This window comes from Nilaparvata lugens, chromosome 2 (genome assembly GCF_014356525.2).
Source record: "Nilaparvata lugens isolate BPH chromosome 2, ASM1435652v1, whole genome shotgun sequence".
Lineage (NCBI taxonomy): Eukaryota > Metazoa > Arthropoda > Insecta > Hemiptera > Delphacidae > Nilaparvata > Nilaparvata lugens.
In genome coordinates, this window is record NC_052505.1 from 21,919,019 (window position 1) to 21,931,308 (window position 12,290).

Below are 12,290 nucleotides of genomic sequence, written 5' to 3' on the forward strand. Positions count from 1 at the left end.
TATTATAATAAGCGAGCAATTTCTGTATTTTTATCCTATACTATTAAACGAGCAACTTATATCACCGGATCTCAGAAACGATTCTCACAAAATTCAGAACAGAGTAGGTTCATAATATGAAGATTCGATTGCACTAGGTCTCATCCCTGGCAAAACTCGCTGAAGGACATTAAAAGGATAATTATTATTCATCCTTGGAAAAGCAGCTGATAATAATTATTTCGTCGTCTGTTGATGATGGAAGTGAGTGAGCGAGTTCATGTGTGTGGTACTGTGTCAAAATTATGACTCAGCTGTTGAACTTTTGTAATCATTCTATCAGGTACTTGGTGCCGGTTGCAAAAAAGCCGGGTTATTTTCAACCCTGATTAATTCTAGCAGATCCATCTTTTTGAAATGGTCTTCTCTGATTTGTGTCACGTGGAGTTAATCAGGATTAAAATTTAACCGGCTTTTGTGCAACCGGGCATTTGTGAGGGAAATTTTTGCATTCCTCTGGGAATTAATCACAATTTACTGTGATTAGATGGAACATTTCTGTATGAATGTTATTATAATTTCTTCTTTCATAATACATTTTTAAGCTTTTGTACTCCAGAGCGAAGCTCGGTCCCCAATATTATATTTGTATCTGGTTATTTATGTTCAACGGATCTTGAAAACGGCCCTAACGATTTTCACGAAATTTGGAACATAGTAGGTTTATGATATGAAAATTCGATTGCACTAGGTCTCATGCTCATCCTTGGGAAAACTCGCTGAATGACATTAAACAGCTGTGGATAGTAAAAAAGTGAGTGAGCTAGTGAGTAACTTATGTGAAAAATCAAAATATCGCAACCCCGAAATTCATATGATGACATATAGCAAGCTGTGAAATATAAACATAATTATTTTAGAGAATTGTGTTCTGTTTATCAATAAATAAAAATAACGATATTAAGTACTAGTCCTATCTCATGCATGGTTGGGTAAGGTTAGGTTAAGTTGAGTTTAGCATGGTCAGGTTGGGAATGGTTGAATAAGGACAGGTTATGCTTGGTTGGGTTAGATTTATTTTTTAAAATTGTATCGGTAAAACTAAAAGTTCATTAGTTCATAAGTAGTGATAATGCGTCAATAGTATATTTCCTATTCCGTACATGTAGCTTAAAAATAAATTCCTTACGTTATAACTTCGATTGAATAGATAGATACAAAACAAGAATTATTAAAATATTTTACTAACATTACAAGATGGCGTCGTAAGCGTCCAAGTGACGCTAGATTGAGCGGGAATTTGCTGGTGTTTTTCTTTTCATCAACTACTACTATTTTTGACACACATAAATATTGTTCTAATCAAGAATAATTGGATAATTAGTAAATATTATAAGACTTATGATACATGACAAAATATATTATTACAATTAGCTTACTAACCACACTTTCTCCCGACGCTTCCGCTGGTTCACTCTTCCTCTTCTTGCCAATTCTTGCCATATCTGTATAATATTTCAACTAAACTCTTTAAAATAATAGACTTTAATTAGCCAGAATAAACCCGGCGTTAAATAAGAAATACAAAATTACAAGTTGAAAACTTTGTGGAACGAAACAAGAAATTTGCTTTTACTTAGCGTTTAACCAGACCAATCACAAGCAACAAGAACAACGGCCGGGTCGCATGAGGCATGAATTGGGAATAATTATCTGGAACTCAAAATATCTTGCAGCTGGCCGGAATTGGAAACGCTGTGGCTACAGTTACGGTAACCGTAGCTCGTATCGAGTTCCGGTAAACATTTGAGCATGCGCGGCTACCGCTATTTAGATGTGCATTGTGGTGCTTGTGGTTTTTGGTCACATGGTTATGATTTCTAAGTAACTAACTAACTTCATTATTTACTAACTTATTTCTAACTAACTTCATTGAAACGATAGGTTATCATAACCATGTCACCAAAAACCATCAACACCACAATGCACATGTAAATAGCGGTAGCCGCACCTGCGCAAATGTTTACCGGAACGCGAATGGAGTTACGGTTACCGTAAATGTAGCCACAGCGAATTGGAAATATATAAAACTCCGAATATGTTGACAGGCGGAACTCCGAATATCGTGCAGACCGGCGGACCTCAAAATATCTTGTCAGCTGGTGGAATTGGAAATATATCGAATTCACAATATCGATCGTTATTAGCGAGACTGTGCAAATGTGGGATGAAACAAATTTATCGCAAAAAAAATGAAGGGTTCTATAGTAACCTAAAATAAATTCATCGACAGTCGTCAGTTTTGTTTGAAACAGATAACAGAGTTTTGAAAACTTGCATAATATGTACAACATGACTATTATTTTTATAAACCAATATAATTTTAATTTGTGTTTTTACGGTTGGTTATGGTATTAGTTATAAAATTAAATAGCAATAATGTAGCTCACCTACTAAAAAAAATATTTATTATAACAAGAAAAAAACTGTCTCTCATGTTGGTATTTCATTATTTAGGTTAATTTTAATTTTTCTATTAAAATATTATGACAGTTTATGTTGCTATTTATCTATGATAACAATTAATGTTTATTTTTCAAGGTTGTTGATCATTAACTTAGTTACATAGGTACAGTATTTTCTTATACATTTTGAGTTGAACAATAAGCAAGTTTCACTGTGAATCAATGAGATTGGTTGATCAACATTGTTTCATTGTTTATCACTTTATTTTATAATCATGGGTATCACATAAAGTAATACAATAAGAAAAACAACTTTATATTTCTATGTTTTCTCTTTATGTTTTCAAAAACAGCAGCAAACTTAAAACTAGAGTAGCATACCATATTAATTTTATTTATTCAACTTATTTTGGCTATTTAGTTTTATTCTGATCATAATTCACTTAGCCTATATTTATTTAATTTATGCTAGGCCTAATTGGAAACTTTTTCAGATAACAATAGCAATTGCTTTCCTGCGTATCATCCTTACTATAGCCTATATCGTACCTTATATTTTGAGTTTTCTGTGGTGAACGAATGGCTCAAGTTAATAAAGGTAATGGATTATCAAAAACCTACCAAGTGAGTTTTCTTTTAATATATCAACCTATTAAAACTAGATGTACTTAAGTTTTGTGAATGGTTTATGATTTAACTTCTTCAGCGCTTGCCAGTAATGCCAGGTCTTTGGGAACATTAAAAACTAGAAACTTTATAAAAGCTATAAAATATAAGTTGATGTGTTCCAATAATCTAATGAAATTAATTAACATTTGCAATAAGTAAACCCAGGTACTGAGGCACCTATACTTGATTTGCTATGTTTTCATACAGAAAATAAAGTTTTCCTATATGGTAGCTGTTTTCCTATTATCACAGGTAGCTTAGCCCCTTAGCCTATCTCGCTTTCTGTGTTTTATTGGGTGCACTACAAGCTTTTTTGTGAATTCATAGCAATTATTATTTTATTTTATATTTTTCCTAATAACTTATCATTAAGTTAATACAATAATAAAAAAGAACTCTACATAACCTCATTTATTATAACACTCCTTAATATTGTATCATTTTTCATCACCTAAGCTTAAAATACTTCTAGAAAGTAGCCTTTGTAAAATACCGTTGACCGGGGTGACTTTGACCCACGTCGTGGAAAAAGATTCAAATTGTTTTATCTCCGATCTGTTATCCGAAATCGAAGTTAAACATTTATATCCATAGCCCTGATCATTATCTAGGTTTTACAATTGATATCTTGTCGAATCTCGATATTTTACTTGAATTATCGACATAAAACCTAGCTTCTTGCTTCATCTTGTTGTCTGAAAACTTCGTAGCCTATTAGAAAACTTATTTCTTAACGACTTATAATATCGGCGAGTACATTTCATTTTTGTTTTTGGCCTGATCTAACCTCTACGTTTTGATTGAAGATTCTGACCTGCTCACAAAATTCCTATAAATTGCTTCATGTTATTAAATTATAGGATATATTATGGTTATTGTGTCATCGTTTTGTTTTATGTGTTACCCCGGCCTAACTTTGTGATATTTGACTGTGATATATGAAAACTTGACTGCACTGAATATAACCTTTATGCTTTGATTGTTGACTCTTGACAAATCAAGTAACCAATTCCCATCTTTCTCCCTGCAAGACAACATATTATCTGCTTGCTTACCAAAATGGGAAAAAACAATCTGAAAAGGCCATAAATAATGAAAATATCACAGTCTCCATTGGTGTTTCCGCAAACCATTGAGAACAGTGACCATGCTGTAACATGCGACTGTAACGATAATAAATGGTATCACACCAAGTGTGTCAACATACCAACAAAAGTATGATGAAATGAAAGCGGGTAAAAGTTCTACCTAACCTGGATGTGTGAGGAATGTAAGACTCGTATAAATGCTGAAGCTTCCCATATCTCAATACTACTAAATAATTAAATGACAATGATTTCTAAAATCTGACCTGAATGACAAATTACAATGTAACTATACATTGCCTAACAAAACTTTCAAAGCACTGACTTGACATATCAAGGCTCAAACCCCAGAATGCGCCAAGCTATAACAGCTATGATGTCATAATAAAGTTTTACATGATGATATAGAGGACTTGAAAAATGAGATAAAAATACTACGACTAACAATAGTCGTCTGTCAGATATCATAGCAGAAAGACAAGTGTAATTTACAGCATGGAAAATATAATTCGTGACTTCTCTCAAGGTATCCATCCGAGCCCTGCTGCCCGGTAAGAAAGAGGATGGAGGATGCACAGCGTTCTGATAGAGGACTCCGAGTGTACAAATGAGGTAAACCTGTCCGGATTAAAGAATCCTCGGCAGCGACAAAGAATGCACCAGAGCCACTGCCAAGCGAGGGAGCTGAAGTTCGAAACAGGATCATGGAGGCCTGCAATGCCAAACCAAAACCACATTCAAATAAGGTAAAAGAGAGTTGTGTTGATGAGAACGGGGATGAATGTCGGAACGGTCCACAGGATGAGGGGCGCCTGCTCAAGGATTTGGGGAACGGGCTGAGGGAAAGGAGGGGGAGGCACCACTGCTGATCGGGGACAATACGCTAAGGCTGGTGGGAGATATAATGAGAGACACATTTGGGTGGAAATTGTACCCTTTGGAAAAATCCAGGATGTCAGTAGAGCACTAAAAATCAGAAACACTATACCATCGAAGGTTGTACTCAATGTAGGCTCAAATAACCTGTGTAGGGCTAAGACACCGAATCATGTCATGAGACCATTATGGCTCACTTTAGAGGCTAACATTAAACGGTTTCCACACACTAATTGGTATGTTACATCTATTCCAATTCGGGAGGATATAGGTGAGAGATTTATTGACGAAACAAACAAGGCTCTGAAGTTTATGTGCTGGCAGCTTAATGCTACATTTATTGACAACTCAAATCATTTACATAAGTGTCACCTGAGCTGGGATGGACGAAGTTTAAACCCAGAAGGTTCCAAAATCGTGGCTGAACAACTTGCAAGTGCACTGGAGTGTCAAGGTAGGAATTCAGGATAGCAGCTAACAAAACAGAAAGATGACCGAAACCGCAATAGACCAAATAATACAACCAATAAAACAATAGAAAATGCACATCCACACAAAAAATCGTTGACTGTTCTCCACCTAAATATTCAAAGAGGTCTTCAAAATAAACTTGATGGACTAGTTGTAGAGCTCGAAAAATTTCACCCTGATATTCTAATTATCTCAGAACATGGCTTAGGCGCGGACCAATTAATCTCACAAATATCGAAGGTTTTAGACTGACCTCCAGTTATTGCCGAACTGAGCATATGTGGGGTGGCATAGCTATTTTTGTAAAAAATCATTTTTCTGTTGACATGGACGAGCTTCAGTTACCAGAACAATGCAAATCAAAGGAACAAGTGTTTGAAACTGTTGGATTGATACTCAAATATCAATCAAGAAAATTGATTCTAATAGGAACATACAGATCTCCTAGCACTGATACAGCAGAATTTTTAGGAAAATTGGGACAGTTACTGGGACAACACACTAAGAAGTCAAATGATATAGTAATACTGGGAGATGCAAACTTTGACATACTCAGACCAGATGAGCGTAGTGTAAAGGACCTTCGAAATGTGTTATCCGAGTTTGGATGCAGAATACATCACATCCCTGTAACAAGGAAAACCCCCACTACTGTATCCAGCATTGATGGGTGTTACACAACTATCAAACAAGAGGAGATCGAGGTAAAAGCACACTATACACCACTTTCAGACCACCATTTGTTGCTATGCAAAATAAAAAATAGAAGTAAAAGTTGCCACACCACTTACAGATACTCTAGGAATGTCTCAAAAAACAATTAACTGAACTAAAGCAAATGTTAAATACAACAAATGGGAGTCTGTCTATATACCAAAGTCTGTCGAAGTAAAATATAATAACTTTCTGCAAATAATGCGCCAGAGCATTGACCACATTATGCCTCTAGGACCGAAAAAAATGAATGTACCAAATAAAATTATTTTTATGGATTGTGAGTTGCAGAAGATGAAAGTCTCCCTTCAAAGTTTGCATGACAGATACCTGCTGACAGGATCAATCGAAGACAAAAACAGGTTTCAAGAGTCAAAGAAAACCTATGACATTGAAGTGAAGAGGAAGAGAACGGATCACACAATGAACAAAATAAAAAACTCAAAAGACAAAACCAAGAGCTGTGGAAAACTGTGAATAGTGAAAGAAATAAGCAAGATGGAAGGCAGAACAGCATTAGGCTTCTTCTGGATGGTAAGCTGACAGCAGATCCACTTGAAATCAGCAATATCTTCAATAGCATCTTCACCTTACCTCAAGCATCAAACCACACAAATCAATCACAAACCAGTACCACATCTGAAACTGAGCCCGACAATAGTATACCAATTTTCTCAGCCTTCAAAAGTGTCACTCATCACGGAATGGATGAACTTCTTAATAATTTAAAGTCCAACAATTCGGCAGGCTTTGATGAAATCTCTGGGAAGATGCTGAAATTCTGCAAAGAAGAAGTCATAAAACCATTGACCCACATCATCAACACCTCATTGAGTCAATCTACTTTGCCTAGTAAGATGAAAATTTCCAAGGTGTATCCAGTCTTCAAGAAAGGAGACAAGCTTAATCCAAACAACTACAGACCAATATCAAATTTGCCTGGAACTTCAAAGCTGACTGAGCGGGTGGTGTACAATCAGTTAATAGCACACCTGGAAAAAAATGAACTGATTTCATCATTTCAACATGGTTTTAGGAAGGGGCGGAGTACAAACACAGCAATAGCATATCTCTGCAGGGTGATTAATGAGATCTGGGAGGAAAAGAGGATAGCATCTGGCCTGTTCCTAGACTTGCAGAAGGCATTCGACAACTTAGACCAAGAAATCCTAATCACAAAACTGAAACAGCTAAACATTCAGGGCCAAGTAATAGAATGGATCCAAAATTATTTCACTGAAAGGTATCAGTATGTTGAAATCAGTTATCAGCAGCACACTGCCTTGACTAGTGCCAAATCATCTCTTTGCAAAATGTCCAAGGGTGTTCCTCAAGGGTCAATTCTAGGACCCTTGTTCTTTCTCATTTACATAAATGACTTCCCAAATAATCTCAAGAAGGACCAAAAATGTGTACTATTTGCAGACGATACCACCATAATAATCCCATCAGACAGAGTATCCGAAAGCAACGATGTAAGCTCGCACTGGAAATGGCCACAAATATATGTAGGAAACTGAAACTATCAATCAATAAAGACAAGACAGTAAATATAAACTTCACTCCAAAGGGGACCGATATTCAATATGGACAACAATGTACCAATGAACCAACAATACAAAGGATGTACAAGATTTCTTGGTATCATGATGGACAAGCACCTGAACTGGATGAACATATTGATCTTCGTGTAAGAAATTAGCTTCAGCCACATATGTACTTCGTAGAATAAGATGTACCACTGATGTAGTACCACATTTATCGCGTATCATGCCCTATTTGCCTCACAGCTGCGATACGGCATGTTGCCTGGGGAGCATCAGCGCAGGTGCACATGGACGAGTTCTACGAAGTCAAAAAAAAGCCTTACGAACAACTAAGAAGAGATGCACTGGAGCACTGTAGACCATTATTTGTCGAAAACAAACTACTTACTGTGGTCTCTATCTACATATTTGAAACCATACTCTTGCCATAGACTCAAGCCCGAATCTCAGAAATAGCCAACACACTCATAACACAAAAGCAAGCTGAACATTGACCTTCCGCAACACAGGCTGAGCAAATTCAAGAAACATACCTACCTATGCAGGCTCACATTCTTCAACTATCTACCGGACAGCCTAAAGACTTTGAGGGATTCACGGACAACATTCCACAGAAAGCTGAAAAAATACTCATTGCAAGACCGTACTATGCAGTGACCGAATTTATTGAGGAGCATACGTACCACCACCTTAGAGTATAGTGCAGGATACTCTATACACCTGACGACTCTGACAGAAGAGACCAAATCCATTGACGATTCCCCGATCCCAGGACCGTGAGGAAGACATCAGAAGTAAGAAGTAAGTAAGTAAGTAAGAAATTGATAAAACATGTAAAAACAAAATAGGATATTTAGAATCTGCTGTATTCAGCCTAAAGAAAGAACGATAGAGTTAGGAATACAGTAGTTATTAGTCAACTAAAGGAAAACAATATATACGAAACATATTAATAGCCATTGAACAAGATCAAAATGTAATCTATGTGCATCTTTTATTTTTCAATAGGTTTATGAAATAGGACAAGTAGCCTATTGCTTTTAGGAGTGATGGAGGACTATAAAGTTGGTCAGAATATGATAATAACCGTTAGGCTACCTATCATCTAAGTTACCTATTATCTTGTAGTGAACAACTACAAGACTTAACCAATTTTGGACTATGTGTCTAACCTTACCTAATTGGGAGAGGAATAGCACAAGGTTGACTTATTTTCTCTTCTATCATTTTGATTATGTACTTAGTGTATCAATCAATAAATAATCAATCTTTTCTTTTTATCTCGTTATAGGTTTTGCATTATATAGCATGCTTTAGGTTGCATATAAAGCTTCACGTTATAACACCTGACTCCTGCCTCACTCAGGATTGAACGACACCTCAAAACCAAATCCAAAAAATAGGTTTTAAAAACGGATTTTTAAAAGAATCATTGAAATACGCATGATACAGGTAGCATACTGTATTGTCATATAAACTCTTAGCAGGTCTAGAAACAGTCATTTTTTTCTTTTTTCAGAGAATAACAGGCTGATTGAGCTATGGTTGAAACTTGCCCTTGGGTTTATCTTGCTAGTTTATGGCTGGTGATAACAGTATCAAGTATCTGGTGAGCTTTCTTGTAATTATCAACCTATCAAATCATGTTGATGTATAAAAATCTTGTCGATGCTGTATAAAATTACAAATTGTTTTCAATACCAATAATAATAGAGTTTCGCATTATCGTGTTATCAGATGGGCACGCTAAACTTTCGGTTCCGGCTGAAGTATGACAGTCGTAAGGCCCATTGATGGCTTGAATATATTCAGGCGGTGAGACCTTCCCGCAAGAGACTCCCCACCGACAAAAGCCACACGAATTTACTTTTTTTTTAAGTTTTGCATTCTAACATTACAATACTGCCTTGATCTCCTATTGGAGGCCGCCCGGAACATTCATATGGTTGGTGTTTCCAAAACAAATTTTTGAGACAGGACCGTTCTTCATTGGTTGGGTTCTGTAGATGTTCCCTACTAATTGTTTGTTAGCCTGGGTACACACGGGCCAATAGGCCATTAATTTCGATTAGTTCCACGACTTCCATTTTGTGGAGTCAATATTATAAACCACACCTAACAACTAAGAAGACATTTATCAGCTATAGACTCAAAAAAACGTTCATTGTACAACTACACAGCTATGTATCATTCTTTTAATTGATAGATAAGAAAATGTTTCTTTGGAGTACCTGGTTACGACATACCATGGCCTCTTCCACAGCTATATCAATTATGGCATAGTGCATGGGGTCATGCAGTAGGCTGTAGAAGGATCTCTTCTGCAAAAAAAGGTTCTCCGGATCATCACCTCATCGGCTGGAGCATTGTGCGCCAATCTTTAGGAGGCTGAGGATTATGACGGTCTATAGCCAGTATCTCTTTAGTTCCCTGTTACTGTTGAGAAGATCAACAGATGTACTGTTGAGGACATCATACCTTTCAGCAGAGAGGACATGCACATAGTCACAACACACAACACAAGGAGGAGGAATGACATCAATTTGTCTCAGGCCAGACTGACTCGATCTCATAATAGCTTCCCTGTCCGTGCATTTGAGATTTACAACAGGATGCCGGTGTATTTCCGTGAACAGGAGAAAAAATCTTCAAGAAGGCACTTCGTGAGAAGCTTGTGAGTCTGGCTCTCTACTTCCTGGATGAAGAGTCAATCCAATGTTTTCTGAGATTTATGACTGAACTCTCATCTTGATCTCAGTTTAGTTATCAAGTTTTAAGTTTTATTTTTTATGACACGATCTATCCAGCAAGTGCTGGTCATGGATTGAGACTACTGAATTACTGAATGTCACATGGGACGGTAGGTGTTTCGAATTTCCACCAAACGTGTTCCATTATATAGTTTTTTTTTTAATTTCCTTGCCCTATTACCATAGGTAAGGAAAGTATTGCTTTCAAAAAAATTAAGGTACCTCAATTTCCACATTTCTATACTTTTCAAAGTCCCCTGAGTCCAAAAATAGGGGTTTTTAAACTGAAAATAAAACAAATTAAAATTAAATCATTTCAACCAAAAAATAATGAATTAGTCATAAATCATACGAAAATAAGCATATGACATATATATTATAATATCAACTTGTTTATTATTGCATTTAAACTTGAAAATGACCAATGTAGGCCGAAACTAGTTGTTGAAATGTTTTAATTAAAAAGTGTACTCCATGTTTTTTCATTGTGTTTATTAATTTCAGTTTTTGGTATCAGATTGAAACAATTCATGAAAACAAAAAACTTCACTATTCACCTCTACAAATAAAAAGTGGGTTACTCACCATATACTGTAAAACGAGATTCATCTCTTGAAAGTCAGGTCAATCCTACAACTATTCAGAGCAGCAAACCGACTATATCTTATGAACCGTCTATCATCCTAGCTTCAGCCTCCTTTAAGGCTTTTTACATGTCTTGATGATACCAGCAAGTGCTTCAGACTTGCATTCTGTATGAGCTATTTTACTTCGATGAATTCAATGTAAATTATCTTCTCAGGTCACAGTCAACTTCAAATCAGGTAGAAAGATTCAAGAAGTCCAATCGCCTTATGATGATTAGTTTGATCATGAGGTTCTCTACCTGGGGATGAACAAAGGCATTTAACATCTATAGTATATTATAATATAGCCGGGTGGCTCCTTGGAGTAAGTGATAACGCGCCGGTCTGATAATCAAGAGAACCCGAGTTCGAATCTCGACCAGTGAGTATAAAATGTAATTACATTCTATACTCACTGATCTCGACCGAGGCAAAAAGTTTCTGACCACAGCACAATCACATAGATACGGCCACCCTGTCTTTCGGAGGAGACGATAAGTTGTCGGTCCCGACTACCTAAAAAGTAGTTGTCATCTCTCATCATCATCCCTCTCACTCATTACCCACGCACAAGACTAAGATTTTATGTGGGCATCACCCTCAGTATTATTATTATTACAGTATTCTATATTGAAAAATTGAAAATCTAAGAATCTAAGATCTTCTTTAAAATCTTTCATTTACTGAATAAATAATGACCAAATGAATAAGAGTAGACCTCAACAGATATTAATACAGTATATTGTATTTATATCTGTAGTATAATACACAACCTCTTCTAATATGAGCCTACAGTCCAGTACAGTATATCCATTATGGACATCTAAAGGTCCAAACTTCACTATTTCTTGTGAAAACATTACAGTAATACCTCAACTTTCGCATATATATCATTTTAATAAAAACAATATAAAACTTGTAGTACCCTTTATTAAAAACTTTAAAAATATTTCAACGGCTAGCTTCGACGGTAGGTCATTTTCAAGTTGAACTTTCCAACTTTTGGTCATTTTCATGTAGAACGTGAAAATGACCAATTGGCGAAACTAGTCATTAAAATATTTTTAAAGTTTTTAATAAAGGGTACTACAAGTTTTTATATTGCTTT

The 12,290-nt window shown here is 36.0% G+C and overlaps 1 protein-coding gene across 2 annotated transcripts in view; it reads right to left on the reverse strand.

Annotated features, from left to right (window-relative positions):
* LOC111057839 (chromodomain Y-like protein) overlaps positions 1-12,290 on the reverse strand; it is a 39,766-nt gene that overhangs the window by 26,029 nt on the left and 1,447 nt on the right. The window contains exon 1 of one of the 2 annotated variants that reach the window (XM_039420785.1): positions 1,423-1,710. The exons of the other annotated variant lie outside the window; for it this stretch is intronic. Within the exon in view, the coding sequence (XP_039276719.1) occupies positions 1,423-1,482 (60 nt within the window). The 5' untranslated portion in view covers positions 1,483-1,710. Of the gene's footprint in view, positions 1-1,422; positions 1,711-12,290 lie in introns of those variants that run through there. 2 annotated transcript variants of the gene reach the window in all.